Source organism: Lepisma saccharinum, chromosome 29 (assembly GCF_977018435.1).
Source record: "Lepisma saccharinum chromosome 29, izLepSacc3.1, whole genome shotgun sequence".
NCBI lineage: Eukaryota > Metazoa > Arthropoda > Insecta > Zygentoma > Lepismatidae > Lepisma > Lepisma saccharinum.
In genome coordinates this window covers 34,736,636-34,757,128 of record NC_139257.1, presented here as the reverse complement: position 1 = coordinate 34,757,128, position 20,493 = coordinate 34,736,636, and the positions used below count along the sequence as shown (strand labels likewise).

Sequence of the window (20,493 nt, the reverse complement as noted above, 5' to 3'; positions counted from 1 at the left end):
AAATATCTAAATATGCAACTCCTTTTGCACTGCAGTCACCTTGAAACACACATATATTGAGGTCAATGAAACTTTCAGGTTCTTCAAGGACCATTTCTAATTTTATATTGGATTGGTAGAATATCGGTTATCGGTATCAGTAAATTTTATATCTGTACTTTATCGGTATCGGCCAAAATTTCATACTGGCCCATCCCTAATAACAACACAAACTCCACACAAAATTCAGCTTACCATTCAACCCATGAAGAATCTGATGGTCCCTCAAAGCAGTGTTTCTTCTTGTAATGAGATTCTGTTCCTCCCTCTCGTCACGATCAACAATAGTTACCTTAAAAGTAAACAAGATTTATTTTTCACACTCTTTAATTAAAAGTAAACAAGATTTCTTTTTCACACTCTTTAATTAAAAGTAAACAAGATTTCTTTTTCACACTCTTTATTTACTTAGAATAACATAAGTTTTAGACAATGTACCCCCGTTTTCTGTCTGTGTTTTACCCCCTACAATTATTACTTATACATAGATGCACATATTTTTGGTAAATAAAAAAGAAAATTTCGGTACAAAAACAGAGTCAATTTCAGGTTTAAAAGCTGTAAATAAAATGAAATTTCCCTGTTATAGCGATGAAAAAGTGGCATATAAAATGATATTTTGGTTTTCAAAATGTGAATAGTATAATCCCAAATTTGATTTAAAAACTGCACTATTACACAAAATAAACATACCCCTTCTGAGAGCACATTAAATCATTACCAGAATATTAAGTTTATTCCTGTATAATTGGGTCCATTTTTGCTTCTCAAATGTTTGCAGCAAAATTAATCAATTTTCTGTGAATTGCATAACTCTCAGGATAATTCTGACCACAAAATGTAGCGTTGGTATATAAATGGTAAATTTCGTGTTTACGAGTCAATTTCGCATTTTGCAGTTCGTTTCGCATCATTTCGTGACAAAATAGGGTAGGAAAATGCACCTCACACCTTTCAGAAACATGAAAAATTAGCATTACAATGTGTTATTACACATTTCGTGTTTTTGTCAAAAACGAAATATACATAAAACTGAGCTGAAGTCATTTTAAATTGATACTAATACCAATGCTCATACTGACTACCACTAATACCACCAATAACAATTCATAGCATTTACAATACCGTATTTAGTCATGTATAATGCACAATTTTTCAAAAAATTTTGCCCCTAAAACTGTAGTTTTTATTATGCACAGAATAATTGGGACACCCAACATGAAACTGTACAGGGTCATTCCATGATTTTGTGACACTTGCATTGATATTTCATATTTACGGAACCCTATCATGTTATATATCGTTGTAAAGCTTGAATTATACAGTTTCTGAATATGGAAACAGTATTCCATTCAGGATGGTGACACTAATGTGCAATGCAGTTGAAATAAAATAATCATAAAATTAAGGTACGTTCTGATTTTTATGGTACTTTGGATGAAAGAAAAGATAAGGAAAAAGAAAATAATAATTAAAATGTATTACTGGCCAAATAAATTGATATGGAGTGTGCAAATGTCTTAATGGAAGGCTGCTAACTGCTAGTTTGAGGGTCCTGAATGTGTCTTGTATAAATGTTACGTTACTCACTGAAAGCCATTTCTTGAACCTGCATTGCACTGTGCAATATATATGATATATAATTGTTTGTCACTTTTCACAATAAAAAACCAGGGTGCGCATTATACATGCACACATATTATACATGCGTAAATACGGTATTTATAATTTCTTATGTATTCCATTCAAAATATACAATATCAATCTACCAGAGTTACAACAATCGAGATATGCTTTGTCAAGTCACTGCGTTCAAGTTTAGTTTGCCCATGCTTCAGACCTCAGAAAATCGTCACAAGCATGGAACACTATTCACTTGGAAGGTTACAGACTGCAAGTGAAATAATGTGGATTGATGTGGCAAACGGAATATTACTTCTAAAGAATCCCTTTAGGAAATGCTAGCAGAGTGGTAAGTATCAATACACTGGTGCGCAATTTCGAAAGTTGAGTGTTTATGTGGAAATTGGTACTGGCATGGGTCTTGGTATTGGCTGAAAGTGGCATCGGCTCAGCTTTTGTATATTTAAAATGAAACTTTATTAAACATTTAGCATTACAAAGCATTATTGATAGAGGCACATACTTTTGCTAATTTAAAAGCAAAATTTCAGTGCAAAAACAGTCAATTTCAGGTTCAAAAGTGGTAAATAAAATAAAATTTTGGTGTTATAGCGGTGAAAAATTGTATCAAAAGCGGTATATAAAATACTTATAACCTGTGGCTCTACAGCCCGTAAGAGCGTTGGCATATCTCCCAACTGCCAGTCTTCCTCCCACAATCCTACCTAGAGGTGTGGAGTTCTTCAACCCGTAATGAGGTGATGTGGGATCAGCACATCGAACCCCCAGAAGTTATAGATTTTTATGACTGGGTTATGCTACTAACTCGTAGCTCCCCAATTTCCTCATGATGGTGGGTTGCCACCGGTCCTATACACAGGTCAAAAACCCAGAGACTGAACCCATGTTGTCCCGCAGTCGGAGCCCAAAGCACAGCACTTTACATTGCATGGCCACGAAGGACAAAATAGTACACTTATTACACAAAATAAGCATATCCCTTCTGATAGAGCTTTGAGTAGTTACCAGAATAGTAAGTTAATATCTGCACAAAGGGATCCATTTTTTGCTTCTCAAATATTTACAGCAGAATTAATCAATTTTCTGAGAACTGCATAAATCACATGATAATTCAAACTTCAGAAAGTGTTGCGTCGGTAAATAAACTCTATTAATTTTGGGTTTAAGGGTCTATTTTGCATCCTTTAGTGACAAAACAGGGTATGAAAATGCACCTGCACCTTTGAGAAACATGAAAAATTAACATTACAATGTTTTACTTCACATTTTGTTTTTTCGTTAGTCATGTCTCTAATTATTGGTTAACCTTTTGGTGCCCAAGCGTCTCGAACGAGATATCCAAAAGTAACCCTCAGGACACCAAGCATCTCGATCGAGATGATGTGTCAAGGTCGTAGTTTTTACATTATAACTTTTCTATTTTTGCCTAGAATTTCGATTTTATTTTTCTATATTGTTCCTAACACATGTATTTAACAGAAATGGTTTCTTGCATTTTTTTGTCTTCATGAAAATGGAGGGGGAAAGGCGGGGAAAGGGACTTCTCTTTTGAGTCTCTTTTCAAGGTCAATTTTTTGCCGACAAAGGAAGACCGGCTTTGTTGTTCTAAAGCAATGCTTTTCACTCCTGCCTGTGAACTGCATTCGAAGGAAGCTTGTTTATCAGTATCCGATGTCAAAATGAAAGTTTTCCGTGAGGGCGCAAGCAGGGGGAGGGGGAAGACTGGTTGTTGAATCTGCGTTGTGAGAATGGAATTTCAAAGCGCGCTGAAGGAAACCGTTGTTTTTTTTAGCACAAGTGGCAACAGGGGTTACCCAGCATTGTCTAAAAATAGAATTTCAAGCAGCTGCAAGAATTGGCGCTCATTTGTCACTACGTTCTAGCTTTTTGTCCGTGAATGTTGTGCGTAGGTGTCGTTTTGTGCCCAAGTGAAAGGACATTTTTTGGGTGGTGACAATTTTTTTAAATAATTTTTGGGGGTTTTCTCCCTTCCCCCTCCATATATACACCAAATTTGCATAATTTTTGCAATTTGTGCATTTTGACATTTTTTCTGGGTGCAGGGGGGGGAAACACCATTTTTTTTAAGAAAAGTATTTTTGAGGGGATCTCCCCCCTTTCCCCCTCCATATGTATGCCGAATGTGCATAAATTATATATCGTCTGAATCTGTGATTCATTCTGCGTACAACGGTATATCTTTCATATCTCTAGGGCATTTAGTTTCTGAGCTATAGTCATTTCAAGGTACCGCTGCATTTTGAAGCTTGAATCAGTGGCCATTCCTTTTGGGGGTACAACTCAAGTTACATTGGTCATACGACAATGATGCAAATATTTTTCTGTTTCTTACATGCCAGCGATAATTTCTATGTGCATTTTGAACTTTTCATATCCTTTTTTCAGGGGGGGCGGGCGAAACCCCATTTTTTTTAAAAAAAAAAGTATTTTCAGGGGATTTCCCCCCTTTCCCCCCTCCATATATACGCCGAATGTGCATAAATTATATATCGTCTAAATCTGTGATTCATTCTGCGTACAATGGTATATCTTTCATATCTCTAGGGCATTTAGTTTCTGAGCTATAGTCATTTCAAGGTACCGCTGCATTTTGAAGCTTGAATCAGTGGCGTGCCGACCATTCCTTTTGGGGGTACAACTCAAATTTCATTGGTCATATGATAATAATGCAAATATTTTTGTCTTCCTTACATGTCAGCGATCATTTCCATGTGCATGTCGACACTGTCATGTACTTTTTTCTTGGGAGGAGGGTGGGGGAACCAAATTTTTTTCCCCGAAATTTTGGAATTTTGAGAGTTAGCCCCCTCCCCCCCCCCCCAACATATACGCCGAATTTTCAAAAATTTCATATAGTATGAATCTCTGGTTCATTCCGCGTACAACGGTATATCACTCATCTCTCTAGGGCAATTAGCCTCCGATCTACACTCATTTAATTGAAACTCTGCATTTTACTCAAAATCGGCTCGGGCAATAGAGGCTTACTTGTGAAAAAGGCCTTGGGCGGCAAAAGGTTAAAGTAATGCTTCATTTCAGATTGAATTCCCCCTACAGAGAATGGTAAAATAATTGTTTATTATTGGTACGTATTATTATTTCTTTTACCTTAACAGTCATTCCATAGAGATCAACAACTCCCCACACACAACTTGCAACTTTTGTTGCAGCAACTCCCTGGTCAAGCCCATTTATAAAATAATGGAGGTTGCCATTGGACTTTCTCATCATTCCAATTCGGTCACCTTCCTGAAAGAGCGAAAAAAACATTAGCGACTAAAACACCTATTAGACTACCTTATTGATGCACATAGGATAAGATAACTTCACAGTTCAAAGAAAAATCACATGCATGCCATGAACGTCATGGACCCACAAGAATGGTAACAGATTTGAATAGTCATTCACATCACAAAAATGCTATTGTTTTTCAACCAGTGGTGAGCTTTAGAAGAACTAGAGAGACAAGAATGAAAAGATATGCAGCATGAACACATAAGTATGAAAGCTTTACAAAATTGAGCCACGGTATGTTCACGACATATTCAACTTACTCTCAACTCGTCTAAATTAAATTCCCCATATTCCCTCCTGGTGCCTTTCCCATTGGTTAAAATTCCACAGCCAGACATCATTGTTGTGCCACTTCTCATATTCGTCATTGTTGCTGGAAATTCCAAGACTGATGGGTTATGAGTTGTTATCCCAACTTCAATGCTGCCAGACCATTTATCTACAAGTCTGTCTATGCGAATCTAAAAACGAGAGAAATTGTATATATCACATAAATTTACATGCAGGCATAATATTGATCCTACAGTGAATTATCGGCATAGTATGCATTTTTAAGTGAACATGCACTGTGTGGTTGCATACATATAGGAGAGAAAATGACACCCTACCTAGTGTTACCAGATGGCTATAAGGAAAAGTAGGACATAATGTCCCAAAGTGTAGGGCACAAAACATTCACAATAAATAATACACATTTCCAAATCATGTTAGAAAGTAATTTAAAGTTGACACTTATCAGTTGAAAAAAGAAATCCAAACTTGTAATCACACTAAAAATGCACCTCTTACTACATGTTTTAACTGGTACTTCACAGATGAACCAATTTTTCTCAAAATTTCAGGTCGTCAAAATATATTTATGAGAGACTGGACAATTAAATTCTTTGAAATTATAGAGCCCAGTACCAAACTTTTTACAGAATTTATGAAAGAAATATGCATCTCATGAGTCCGTTGTGCTGATGGTAATGAAAGCATTCTCTCAACATTTGCATTATGACCTGTAATGGCAGATAGTCAGCAATTACCGTAATTTGAAATGGTTCCAGAAGTTTCATCTCGGGTATTTCATCAGAATGTGCCCCAAAATTTTGTTCATTAATTGCTCCCTTTGTTCTAGCAGAAACGTTTTATCTGTTTTTGGGCAATAACTGATTCTAAATAAATTTCACTAATGAATTTGGGAGTACAGTCCATAAACTTGTAACTTGCATGATTTATCTTTGTTCAACTGAAACATGTATTTTCCTAATTAATATTATGTGATGCTCAAAATGTAGAACATTTTATGATATTTTTCAAATTTGTCCAAGATGCCGGACATAAGGCTAAAATGTAGGATATGTCCGGGAAAAACCCTACCCACTATTAGCTGTGAATGTTTATTACTACTCAAGTAGTTCAGAGGTTGTTTTTAACATAGACAATTATCTATGTTATTATCTCTGCACCTTGGTTAACCACAATTGGGAACTTAATCTTTGAATATAGGAAAAACATTATGTACCCCAAAATTTTCATATTTTGAAATGAGTGACAGTTTAATTTCAATCGCTGAACCACTTCTAAAATACATTTTTAGAATTATCAATATACAAATAAGGAGAAGAGATGAAACACACTGCTGTCATTCTAATTCTGAATATTTCTAACAGCAACCAAAAAACTAGTTTTATGAAATGTCATATTTTTCAAAAACAATTTTCTATACATTTACATGGCCGAAACTCGTACAGTTTTCCATTAATACTGATGCATGAGAATTGCAATAATTAAGATTTGTTCACAATATTGATCAATATTAGTGTGTAAATTTTCTTCTCAAATAATAAGTATCAACTTACCAAGAAATTTGCTTTAGAATATTCAACAATTACATCAAAATATTAAAAATAGATATTACGTAATCACAAAATATAGTTCTTTGTGCAAAATAAAAAGGAAGTTTGAATTCTGTACATTTTCCCGAATAATTAGACTTCGCGAAAGTATCAAGTGGTAGTTTTACGGACCCCGTGAAAGACCAATATGCCAGAAAAGTATCGGTACATGAATTGCAACTGATACTTTCTGATACGATACATCACCATCGGTATCGGCTCGGACCTAGAAATAATATAAAATAATTGTTGCTTCAACTATTAATGAAAATAGATTCAAGTGATACTAAACCAGTTACATGAAAAGCCAAAAAGATATTGGCCAAATATGTCACCTCAAGTTTGAGTAGCCAAGGTGTCAATCTGACTGATCATTGTTTGACAGTTTGTATTACCAAAAAGAGGCCTACATGAGCAAAACAGTAGTAAGAAAAGTTGATATCCTCTACATGCTGTGAAAGTGTTTAAATGCTTAAATTTGTCTTAAGAACAAATCATCACAACATAAAATAATCAAAATATAAATACACACCTCAAATAATTCATTGTCCTTCAATGGCCTGTGGGTCATTACAACTCCATTGTTGAACTCGTCCAATGGCCTTCTCCTTTCTGCAGTTCTGTAATTGTTGGAAAGTTTCACAAGATGACCACATTTTTCATGGAACCTCAGCTTGTCAGTATTGTTGTTGTTGAGATTTGCAATGTTGATATTTGCAACAGTGTTTGAAATCACATTATCATTGTTTATTTCTATGGTAGGTAGATCTGGAGCTGTAAGGAAATATAGAAACATTAAAATCAGTCATTATGAAAATTGATAAATTGCTTGGTCTTAAAATAAAAAGTATATTCACCTCATAAGTCCTGATAAAATAGCAGGATTAATTTTTCACCAGTAATGTATGGAAATTTTTTTAACAAAATTTGTTCAAGTCTATTTAATGCTAATCGAGACTGGACCTACAGTTTAAAATGGAATCCAACACATTGTGCCTACACCAGAGATCAAATTGGGACATCTTTTTTTACGACTACATTAGTGAGGCACAAAATAAATTCTCTAATGACAGTTATTTTAATCTTCTGGCTATTTTATTATAAAATAATGAATTTTTTAAAATAAAACTCATAAATTGACATGGTATAGTCACAATGAAATACTTATATTAAAATTTACTAATATTCTGAAATTCTTACAATGTACAGGGTTGGCCAAATAAAACTATACCAAATCAAAAGATGAAGCAAGTGGTTTTATTTACTGCAATAGTGTCCAAGACATTGACTACAGCAGGTGTTGGGAATGGCAGCCCGAAGGCACAAATCGGTCCTATCTTCATTTGGCCCACCCTGTATTAGTCAGTGGTATGAGGTCAGCCTTACTTTGAACTAACGCAGATATGGAATATTGTTATTTGAAGTCCACTTTATGTACAGGTAGGCTAATCGGGACTGGACCTACAGTTTAAAGTGGGATCTGATACGGAATGTGATGCTTCAACGCTGTAACTTCATATGGCACTGAAGCTTCACAAAAACCACACTCAAAATACAAAGACAATTTAAATATGAAAAAGACCTTGCATAGAGCACGTTTATTAGCATTGCAATGAATGCTTGTAATATGATGTATTTCAATGTAGCACATGTCAAATCCCAATATTCTTTTGCTATCCTTCTGGAAGCTTGTGAACACCAAGGGTTTTGGTTGCACAAAAAAATACTATCTCTTTTGAAGGGAACCTGTGTTCAACCGAACCCTTACATCAAAAAAATGTTAATTTGCTTGTAACTCTACAATGCAAACAATATGTACATAAAAGAAGAATTATGATACATAACAATAACCCATGGTGTAAGAGCCCTCGAGGGCCAAGGCCTACCTACCTACCTCACTCCCACATGCCTCAGCATAGGTGGAAAATCATACAACCAGTTACTGGATGACGTGTGGTCAGCACGTTCAACTCTGTCGTCATCGCAGGTTTCCATGACTGGGTTACGCTACTCATTCGTAGCTCCTTAATTTCCTCACGATGGTGGCTGGCCACCGGTCCCATACATAGACCTAAATCTAAGGAGAAAAGTTGTTATGCTGCATCTCCAGAAGACTTGAACCAGCGCAAGTTCCATAGCCAAAGCCTGACAACTCAGACAGCATAGTCACGGTAGGGGCAATTATGATGTATCGTTTAATTAATACAAACTGAACATGGCCATTTTTATCCTATTTATTCACCTTTAGGGATGGACGATATCGGAAATTTGATATCACAATATATCGTCAAAAAATATTCACAGACGATACAATATTTTTCCATATCGTGATATTGCCAATATATTATATTATCTCCATGATATATATTGCCAAAATATTCATGATGATATATCTCTGACATGATATATATTGCCAAAATATCATGATTATATATCACCGACACGATATATATTGCTAAAAAATTGTGACGATATATCGCTGACACGATATATATTGTTACCACATTGTGATGATATATCACCAACAAGATATATATGTATCAAAAATATCATGACAATATATCACCCAACACTACTCACCTTCCGTATTGGCATTGTGATCAACAATAGTGACTTGTGCACACTTTCCATACATGTCAATCACAGCATACACACTGCTTGGTATGTTACTGGCTGCTACTCCTTGTGATATACCATTTACATAAAAAATCAGTTCACTCTGAAACACAAAAAATGGTTTTAATATGTATCGTCATATCTTATAATAAAACTGCATCTTAGTTATTGTTAACAATTTTGACAGGCACTTGTGATAATAATAAAAATTTCAGTACAAAATAGGCTGAACTTTGGGGCAAAATTCACTATTTAAAATGAACTTGTGGTGTTAAGTGAAAACAATCTGAAATTTGATTTTCAAACTTTACACTTATTGCACAAAATGAAAATTTCCATCCCTGTCAGCAAATGAAGCACAAATTTCATGTTCAAGTCTCAACAGTCAGGACTAGTGTAAGATTTGCAGAATTGATGTATAAATCTCAGAATTCCTGGCCAGTAGGACTAGTAACGAATTAATAGTTTTGCAAAAATAATATTTCTACCAGGAAAAACATTCTACAACTTATTCAAATGTGAAAACTCCTCAAGTGCAGAAAAATACATGGTCTTACCTACAGTAAAATCAGGTAATAGGAACAAAAAATGATAAGGCACAAAAACGCTATTGACATTTTGGGGATACCTCAACCCCACTGCCTGGATAAGTAAAAATTCACAACAAATAAAACTAGGAGGGATCTGAATTGATGTCAGTTGTCAGAGTTGAAGTCATTATCCTGAGGCAGTGTTACTCTTTTGTTTTGGTGACCAACTTGTGTAGTTCTTTGTATTTTTTTGATGACTGATTCCTATAATTTTGGAAACCTTTACTTATCTTGGCTCTCCACCATAAAAAAAATGACAGAACTAAACAATGTAGATCCTGGTCAGAAAAAAACATCATATCCTGCAACCCTGCCTTGAGGTAACCAGTTCGGTTCTTGCCTACTTCTATTTAGTCTGTGTGAGTTGCCAAAAGGAGATGAAAATTCAAAAATATCTGCCCTGGGGTTAGCTAAAGGATCAGCTGAGCCTTAATGCACGTAAGATCATGTATTCCACAATTGTGTGCAAATAAATTTGCAAACTAGCTATACATATATATATATATATATATCAAGTAAACCATGAAAAGTAATATATCAGATATAATATAAACATACTTGGGAGCTTCTCATAACACCAACTCTGTCGCCTTCAACCAGCTTATCCAAATCAGTCCCATACACATCCACAATTGAGCGTCCATCCTTCAATATCGAATTGCCAGACATTATCTGAAAAAATAAATTGAAATCCAAGTCATACAAAATCAACAATAATCCAATAATTTTCATAAAGTACGCTAAAATCTGATGGGAATAATTGCACTAGTTCCAGGGTGTGTTACTTTAAATATTGCTAAGCCTACAACTGATAGCATTAGCACATGGTTGGCCCTGGATGGTTGCAGGGCCTGGGCAAACAATATGCGAGGGGCTTATAACCAAATTTTTTCAGAGGTCCAAAAAAATCAGATATTTTTGCCCCTTAGTCTGAAGTAAGGTGTCCTATACAATCTCAAGATAAACATGAATGCAATTAATAAATAATTTATATATTTCTGCAAGGAACATGCAGTAAATGTGATAATCCTTATGCTTCTGTAGCAAATTCAGATGATGTAGAACAGCAATATGCTTAATTACAAGATTGACACCCAGCAATCAGAACTTGCGCCTCGCTTTTCTATGTTTAAATTAACCTACAAGACAGAAGTGAATAACGAAAATGCCTGATGTCAGCATGAAATTGTTTCTATTTGTCCTGGTAGTTATCGAATAGCTAAAAGCAGAAGTGGTGTCACTGCTAGTGTATCCTTACCCATGATCCTTCACGGAGGTCTGTAGCACTGGAAGGAAATTCCAAAGTATTAGGATCACATGCTGTTACTCCTATCTCAATGCTTCCACTCCAGGAATTTATCTGCAAGTACAAAACAAGAGCCAATTACAAATATTGCCTGGAGCACAGCATTTATTAATAAATAACAAATTTTAATGTATCTGCCAGACTCACAGTAAGAAAAGGGCCAATGAGGAGGGGGGAAAATACATTGTGGATTTAGTCATTATACAATATTCGGTACCCTTCACCCTCTGTGCCCCCTCGAGAATATGAAATATTTTACATGGCTTAAGAAGTTCATGTTATGAACATTTCCCGTTATTTTCAGAGATCGTGGAGACATGTTATTATCAAGTAAAGTACATCTGTTACCTTAGCATAATACCTTAGCCAGTTCTATGGCTTCATGCAAGTGAACATAGCACCTAACAAAATATTCCACAACAGCAGCTATAATTTTACGTCGTTACGTTTGGAATTCATAGCAATTTGAAACGTGGTCTCTCGATATTTTAGTGTGCATACAAAAGCAGTTTTTACTAGTGAAAAGCGGTGAAAGTACTCCGACATGGGAGGTTTTCAATTATGAGAGCCATACTTTGGGATCAAATATCTCTGATATTTGTGTATCCTGCAGGCTGGAACCAATTGTAAATTACATCAAACATCAAAAGCCGTTTATTAAAAATAATTAACTTAATTCTCAAGGGGTTCAGTGGGTGAACAGCCCCCAATATTCTGCATCCTTGATGTTTATTTAAAGTGTTCCAGAATTATGAAAACACTATATCTAAGGTTGCAATTTTTGCAGGGACAAGGCCACAAAAATTCCAATCTTAGATCACTCAACCCAGGAATCAAACCTGGGTCTCCCGCATGTCAGTCAGATGCCCCAAAAGCATTAGGAACATGCATCTCATTTCTGACCCGACCATCATGGATTTTTCTGAAACTCTACTATTTGGTAGTCATGAAGATATGATATCCTGAGAAAGAGTAACTTCCTGTGTGGCGTAGTTATGGAGTTTTGGGGGCTTGAAAATACAAGGGTCATCCAGAAATACAAAATGAAAAACACAATATTTATTGGAAAAAAAAACAAACCAATTCTGTTACATATCTGAAGTTTCCTTCACTTCTCTACATAATCACTTCCTACATTTGTCGTATCTGGGCACGAGCTTCAGAATTCCCATACTATACTCTTCTGTCGCCAGTTCATTAAGCCAGGTGGTCACTGCATTCTCCAACTCTTCATCACTTCCAAATCCAAAACGTCCACTACCCACAAACTCTTTCAGCTTAGGAAAAAGGTGGAAATCGCTAGGAGCAAGGTCTGGACTATAGGGTGGATGATCAAAAATTTCCCATCCGAATTGATCCAGCAATTCTTGAGTTGCACTAGCAGTGTGAGGGCGGGCATTGTCGTGCAGAAGCACAATTCGTCCAGAACGCATTCCTCGCCTCCTGTTTTGGATGGCTCACCGTAGTTTTCTTAGTCTCTCACAATAACGATTTGCATTGATTGTAGTGCCGTTTGGCATGAAATCCACCAAAAGAACACCTGAAAAGTCACTGCAGTGACCACCTTGCTTAATGAACTGGCGGCAGAAGAGTATAACATGAGAATTCTGAAGCTCGTGCACAGATACGACATATGTTTAAATGTAGGAGGTGTGTAACAGAATTGTTTTTTTTTTTCAATAAATATTGTGTTTTTCATTTTGTATAACCAAACAGTCTTTATTTTCTGGACGACCCTCGTACAAAAAATTGTCGATTTTTAGTCCACGCTCGAGACTTTCATGGATAATTGCTCTTACCCTAATTGACATAGAGAGCTGGTTGTAGTCTTGTTTGAAAGGACATGAAATAAGCTTTCCAACGGAGTAGCCCATCAATATATTTAGAATAAAATTTTTTCAAGGTCTTCCACTTTGACCTTTTGAAAATGCATATCTGCAATTTCCTTGGAACTGAAATATATTGTTAACACAAGGTTACACTATAACATAACTGAATTTGAAGTTGGGACAACTATGGGATAATTAAAGAAAAACAATTTAATTAGTATCAGCATATTTTTTTCAGCCGGTCATTTCTAGAGGGAGTTTGCAACACTGCACTATTACATTGCAGACTTGCTCATGTGCAATACTTCTGCAACTAGAAAGTGAATAATGTGTGCAGGAGTCTTGTTTGAAATACGTGTGGTAGAATGTTGAATAGATAGTGAGCTGACTCTTTTTAAATAAGAGACTTTGATCGCCAGCATCATGGCATCATCCAGATTAGAAAGACTTCAAGATTATGAGATCCGCGGAAACATTGACAGTGCATATTTTGAAATTAATAAGGGTCACCTGGAAATTAACACCAAAGCAGGAACAAACAGTGGATATTCACAGACAGATCAAAACTTGAAACATCAATGAAGCCTGCACAGAATTCATAAAAATTCTAGTCGAAAAAATGTGCACCTGATCGGAAATTCTTTCATGCCAACAAGCTTAATTTCTCAAGCATTTAAAAGAAACAGTTCTTGATAGGCACTACATTGTACTTCGTGATTCTGTAGAAAATTACTCCTGTGTGTTGCTTGGTTTGATTTGCTGTTTTAAGTCCACTTTATGCACAGTAAGGCTAATCGGGACTGTACCTACAGTTTAAAGTGGAATCCGAACCACTTGTGCCTCCACCGGGTATCGAACCTGGGACCCCGTGATTACAAGGCAATGACGCTACCACTGCGCCATGGGGGAGGCCCCTCCTGTGTGTTGCAAGATGCCTCACAAGGTTTTCACTGGAATAATGGTCAAGCAACAATAATACATCCATTCACTATTTTTATCATTATTTATTATTATTATGGAAATCCCAATACTTTGACAGTAATAACTGAAAATTTGGTTGCCATATCAGATAGCATGATAGAGCATTAGTTCACTTACTCCAGAAAGTACTCATTACATTTTTGAAGGATAAATTTGGTTCTGACAACCGGGCCAAGATATTTTATTTTCTGCACACTACAAAAATTTCATCAATGTTGCCTACCATGAGGATGATTTTTCTAGGCTCAAGTTTCGATTGTTTAATTCTGATTTCATCCTGGTACACAGACATTTTTTACATATTTTGATTTCTGTTATTTACTGCGTGTTATCTTATGAATAATTTTTCCCTGCCATATCCTGAAACGATGTTCTATAAATTCATCACATGCAAACTAATGTTTCATATGTATGACATCTTTTGTAAAAGGAAGTACTGTATGAACCTTTTGGATTCCTGGAATGGAAATCGGTCACACAACATAGAAAAAGGCACAAGTTCCTTTTGTTTTATTGCAATTTCATCATGCTACGAATGCAATTTTAACATGGTTCGATTTTGATTTACTTCTGTTAACACATACTGCGGAGTTTTAGCGATTTTCTTCAATATATGCTTTCATAGTTAGGTTAGGCAGGCCAGGTTCTCTTAGCATTAAAATAAAGTCTCAAAATGCATTCTACTAAGGTTCCGATTTACTAGTCGCTTGTCAAAGGAAAACACAATGTCCATGGGAAATGTGCATGCTTGCGGTAAATGTTTACTATCCTTCGGACACCTATAACTTCTGAGTTTCGTCAATTTTTGACATTTGTACTTACCTATTTGCTTCGCAGATCATTTTTTAACGTGTATTCACGTTTTTTTGATCAATTTTTTTTTAAAAAAAAGTGTTTTTGTAACTGAAGAACGCACGTTTCCGCAAATGGTTTGTGGGGCTATGTGTCAATGGTTCGTGGGGCTATGCAAGAATGGTGTGTGGGGCTATGCGAGAATGGTATGTGGGGCTACGCATATTTTTTTCAAAACCAATCTTTAACTATTGTAACCTATTGTGCCCCTGCCTAACCTAACCTTACCGGAAATGGTTCGTGGGGCTATGCGTCAATGGTTGAATTTCTGCTATGAAACATTCCCACATCACACAAAACACCTTCCAGATGTTAGACAATACTACAGGAACTTATTACGGTAAGTAGTTTCTTCTGTACAAATGAAGAAATCTGTTCGAAGGATAGTAAACTAATACCCGGAATTGTTACCCATTTTTTTTTTTTCAACCATCATTTTCAAATTTTTAAGCTTAATATATCTACTGAATGATTAAAGTCACATAGATTAAGTGTTTAAGCATTTATTTATGCAGAAATAGATTAAAGAATACAGAACGAGTGAATACACACACACCACACATTCTGGGCTCGGTAAGAGTCTAGTTTACGTCCTTTTCATAAGGAATATGTGTCATATATCGTTGGAAAGGTTATTGTATAAGGAATTCAACAAACTAAATCCCAAGGCGAGGAAATTTTTCCTCGAGGAGAAAATCGAGAAAAACCGATGTTGTCCGGATATGCGTGATTGAACGTACTGAGGACATTTTTCGATGATGAAGCACATATTTAGGGGTGAAATGAGTGCTAATGGAACCTAACCTAACCTCGTAGGCATACCTCGTTCCCGTGAATGGTTAGTGACAGAAATTGTAAAAAGAAAAACTTATTTACCCTACGGATGCCTGAGCACCCGCTGTCTACTAGCACGGTTTTGTAAACAGGCAAGAACGACATAAACTAGACTCCAGCCCTGGGCTCAAGTACAAGCTACGAAATGGCAAATCATTGTGGGTATTTTTGTTATTTGGTAGGCTGCAGTTCTGCACAACATATTCATAGTGCTGTATACTATTGCTACTATACATTGATCAAAAACATAAATGAATATGTCTAATATAAACAGGTATTTGGGGAGAATGGAGAACGTGTCAATTGCTGGGTGTACTTTACAAGTTTAAAAAAAAAAGGAGGGGAGAAAGAGTTTTTTTAACGAGGCAATTCAATCTCGCTTCACATTTCTTGGCTGTGTTGTTGTTGGCTGTGTTAAAAACTATTAGGTGGAGCAAAAATCCGTTCTCTCCATACCTTAGCAATTCATTTTATGAACTGTAAATTACTAATTCCAAATAATTTAATATCCACTCAATACGAAATTTGGCCATTAGCATTACTACGTCAACTAGAATCGTCAAATTTAACGTTACATACAGAAGTGAAATCTCCTGAAGTATGCCAAACTTGTTTTTCGTAACAGGAATAACATTGTAGCAGCTTGCTAATTAGAAACACACATCTTAAGGAACAAACAGATACACAAATTACGACGACAAGTCTGTTGATTGATCTGTCATAGAATATGTACCATATTTATCAGCCAACAAATTAATCTTCTCTCGCCTTACTGTATTGGGAAAACAAATCTGCATCTACATAGATAGCTGTAGTTCAAAATACAAGATAAAAAATAATCCTTATTGATGATAATGATTGCTAACATGCAACTTTCAATTTGATAAATATGGACGTATATGCATCACCTTTTTGTCAATCACAACTTCGAATAACTGGTTGTCGACAAGTGGTTCGTTGCTGAGAACTAATCCATAGTTAAATTCAGCAAAATTTCTAATTGCAGTCTTATTTCCATTTGTAAGTGTTACGCGCTCCCCACACCTACGATGGAACATAGCAGCCATGTTCTAATCAGACGTACATTTGTGTAGGATGAATTGATTTCAAAGCGCTTGCTTACTGCAGTGCAGTAAACTTTGATGTTTCGCAACTTCGCTACGAATCGTTTTTTACCTACTGTTTTTACCAATTCCTAATCGTTTTATTTAGAACATAGTTACGTAGCACCTCTTTTACTGTATAAAGAAAATGTGCACATATTACATCAAAGTTATCTGACAAAACGTAACCATGATTGGTTCACATTTATGTAGAAACTTGAAAAAACACTACGTATTGGGTATGATAAATATGTTATCTCTATTTAATCAACAAGAGAAATTTATCTGCAATAGATTTTCTTATAATACAGATTTGTAAGTTTACAATAACAACGTAAGTTCTTTATGACATGAATAATTTATGATTATTTTAGTTTTTGTCGAGTGGTATTCCTGAGTGACACGCAGCTCGCTTCGAAGTTGTTAACAATGGAAAGTTGAAAATGAAATCAGCTGGTTCGTACGGGTGGTTGCCTTCTGCGCGGGTTTTGTTACAAATGCAATGCATTAAACAATTTTAAGTGAAACCTCTGCAACGAATGGCACACATCATGAAGCACCGAATATGGTTAGTACTTTAACTTATGATATGCTTCTGCTTTCTATATAATGGACTCTATACGCAATACAATTTGAGTTGGCATGTTAGTTGTTCGTCAACTGTTAGGATTTACAGAAACATACTTTTTAATTAATTTCTCACATGCATATTGTACTTTCCTTTGAATTTACGAGCTTTCAGGAAAAAAATAGAATTTATATGGAGTAACTAAAATAACTTGGTGATACACTCAGCTGTTATAATCTGTATTGCATCAACATGGACGTCCGCAGGATTTTTTCCAGGGAGGGGCAAGGAAGGTAACAAGTCACATTTCCCCCCAATAGAGTGTAGTTCCCTAAAAAAACATTGCTTAAATTTAAATTTATGGGGTTAATGCAATAATTAACACATATTATTGTGGCTAAAATAAAATTGTATGTGTGAAATGCATAATTTTTGGTTGACTTTCATTTTCCAGTGGGCCGCGGTCCCCCCTTGCCCCCCCTTCCGGACGCCCATGTGCATCAATGATAAACCTACAAGAGGGCAATCCTGTCTACATAATATAATTACAGATAGCCCTATACATGGTAACTGTATCATACATCGGAGACACATTTCTTCATTTTTACAGAACGAAATACTTAACCGCGAAATCATGTCAGTGTTTCCAACCCTTTTTTTATTATTTTTTTTATTATAACTATGCTTCCCTAACCTAACCAAACCCAACCTAACCTTATGGGAATGGTTCGTGGGGCTCTCCGTCAGCTACCCTTGCATAATATACAATTTGCACACATGACGAACACGATAGTAGGTATTTTTCGGTGAAAAAGTTTGGAAACACTGATATTACAAAACAAAAGAAGCTATATCATTCGCAAAGTAAGCGATATCGCACCGTTACGTGCGTTCGGTAGCACTTAGAAAAATGCGTTATTTTAGTAGAAAAAGTGTAAAAAGCATAATGGCACCTTGAACTATGTTCCGCAATACACAATTGGTAAGTACGAACCATGCGAAACCCAAAATATCCGATTTTAATGTGTCTCCGATCTATGAAACTGGTACCGATATGCATAAAGAAAACTTAAAATCTGAGGTAATTGAACCTAGTTTGTCAGATCATTGTGATCTCAGGTTGGGTGTACCATTTCATACAAAAATAGCACCAAAAAAGAAAAAAAAATAGATTGTTAGGCCCTAACTCTATCTCCCTTTTAAAATCCAGTTTAAGTGAGATTAACTGGGAAAATTTATTGATAAATTGTGATACAGTTGAGAATGCCTGGGAAACTTTTATATCTATACTAACTGACATATTTAACAACACGTGTCCAAGAATATCAAAAAAATATAAGTGATAAACAATCTAAAAATAAGGAAAAAACTCTCAGCTGGTTTACCCCTTATCTGTAGTCACTCAGAAACCTTGTCATGTTCTGGTACGATAAAAGTAAAGAAGGGAATTATACAGGTAAGGATTCATACAAGAGAATAAGGAAATTGTATAAAAAAGAAATAAAACTGGCTAATATAAATGGGTAAAAATTTACTATCCTTCAGACACCTATAACATGTTGCAGCAGCTGTGTGAGGTCTGGCGTTGTCATGAAACAGCAGGACATTTCTGATGGGTGTGCCACATCGTTTGGTCCGATAAGGAGCCTTAGCACTTTCCAGGAGTCGACAGTAGTAAGCAGCATTCGCTGTTATTCTTTCATGAAGACAGTCAATTAAAATGACACCTCTGAAATCCTAAAAAAAAACGTGGCAAGAACCTTGCCAGCTGATGTGCGGCTTTTGGCTTGGTCTGGCCCAGCCTCTTTTTTTTTTCTGCCACTCCATGTGGGCTGTTTTGTAGTGGTGGACACAAGTTTCATCACAGGTGAGAATACGGGTGGACTCGTCAAAATTTCAGCCGGTTTTACCCCTTCTCTTGTAAGAAATTTGATGATGCATTGCACAACGGACGGGTGTACCTCTTGCTCAGTCATTGTGCTACTGACTGATGTGGAGAGTTGGCAAGGACTCCGGAGAGGGAACAGAATCCACATCCCCCCACCATAATCACCTGAAGGCCACAGGGCTGTACCACACTTTCGCTGTCCGTGCAAAAAAAAATTCCATTTATATTTGATTCACCCTCGTATTAGGCACTGCAGTGCAATTTGGAAGATTTTCGCTTCCAGTCCAAAGCTTCAAGACACTATTGCGAGATCGTTCTTGAAGGATGTTTGCTTCAAGTACAGTCTTGCACCTTTTTGATATCGCCTTAAATAAGGAGAATAGTTAGCTAATCTTAACTGATATTATTATTTTCACATTATATTCAGTGGTGTATTCTCCATGTTAAGTGTTTACCACTGGTAAACCGACTTTTCTCATTTAGCTTTTATACACTCCTCACAAAAGTTACGAATATTGTTATATTAGGTCAGGGGTGCCCACCCCCCAAAGCCTATGATGCGCGCCCCCCAAAAGGTAAAAGTTTCCTCCTCCCTTATGCCCAATTATTTACTCAAATTTTTTTGGTCAGCCAAAATTTGCAGAACAATATAATTCACATATATTTAAGCAATGTATATTGTATATTACTTTGACATTAATTGAAATAACATTTTACACAAATGATAATACTTCTGACGTTGCAAAGTCGTTGCAGCAAGCTTATTGATAATTTCCTAATTTTACACCTCTTGTAAAATTGTTAGTGTGCTGAACCTTATTCTTAGAAGTTTGTCTGCTTGATTAACCTTGTATTAATGCGAACAACACGTCCTCCCCACCTTTCTAAACTGATTCTAAAGGCATAAAGAGGTGGTGTTCCATTTCAATGCCATCCCTGCGATCACCACAGGCAGGTAGGTAGAACAACTTTGCATAATAACCATAACTAAAAATCAATAACAAGTCAGTCAAACAAATCAACCCCCCCCCCCATTTTTGTGTGAAGA

At 36.0% G+C, this 20,493-nt stretch overlaps 2 protein-coding genes across 3 annotated transcripts in view; one reads left to right on the top strand and one right to left on the bottom strand.

Annotated features, from left to right (window-relative positions):
• The window catches only part of Neurl4 (neuralized E3 ubiquitin protein ligase 4), a 79,206-nt gene extending 62,237 nt beyond the window's left edge, over nucleotides 1-16,969 (bottom strand). For both annotated transcript variants that reach the window (XM_083114931.1, XM_083114932.1), the window contains exons 1-8: nucleotides 16,795-16,969; nucleotides 11,343-11,444; nucleotides 10,643-10,756; nucleotides 9,459-9,597; nucleotides 7,411-7,652; nucleotides 5,259-5,459; nucleotides 4,813-4,953; nucleotides 235-331 (exon numbers count right to left, since the gene is read on the bottom strand). In XM_083114931.1, the coding sequence (XP_082971057.1) occupies nucleotides 235-331; nucleotides 4,813-4,953; nucleotides 5,259-5,459; nucleotides 7,411-7,652; nucleotides 9,459-9,597; nucleotides 10,643-10,756; nucleotides 11,343-11,444; nucleotides 16,795-16,953 (1,195 nt within the window). In that variant the 5' untranslated portion in view covers nucleotides 16,954-16,969. The remainder of the gene's footprint in view (nucleotides 1-234; nucleotides 332-4,812; nucleotides 4,954-5,258; nucleotides 5,460-7,410; nucleotides 7,653-9,458; nucleotides 9,598-10,642; nucleotides 10,757-11,342; nucleotides 11,445-16,794) is intronic.
• Nucleotides 16,970-17,426: 457 nt separating this feature from the next.
• The window catches only part of PIG-A (phosphatidylinositol glycan anchor biosynthesis class A), a 42,483-nt gene continuing 39,416 nt past the window's right edge, over nucleotides 17,427-20,493 (top strand). Inside the window, exon 1 of the mRNA XM_083114963.1 lies at nucleotides 17,427-17,557. Within this exon, the coding sequence (XP_082971089.1) occupies nucleotides 17,529-17,557 (29 nt within the window). The 5' untranslated portion in view covers nucleotides 17,427-17,528. The remainder of the gene's footprint in view (nucleotides 17,558-20,493) is intronic.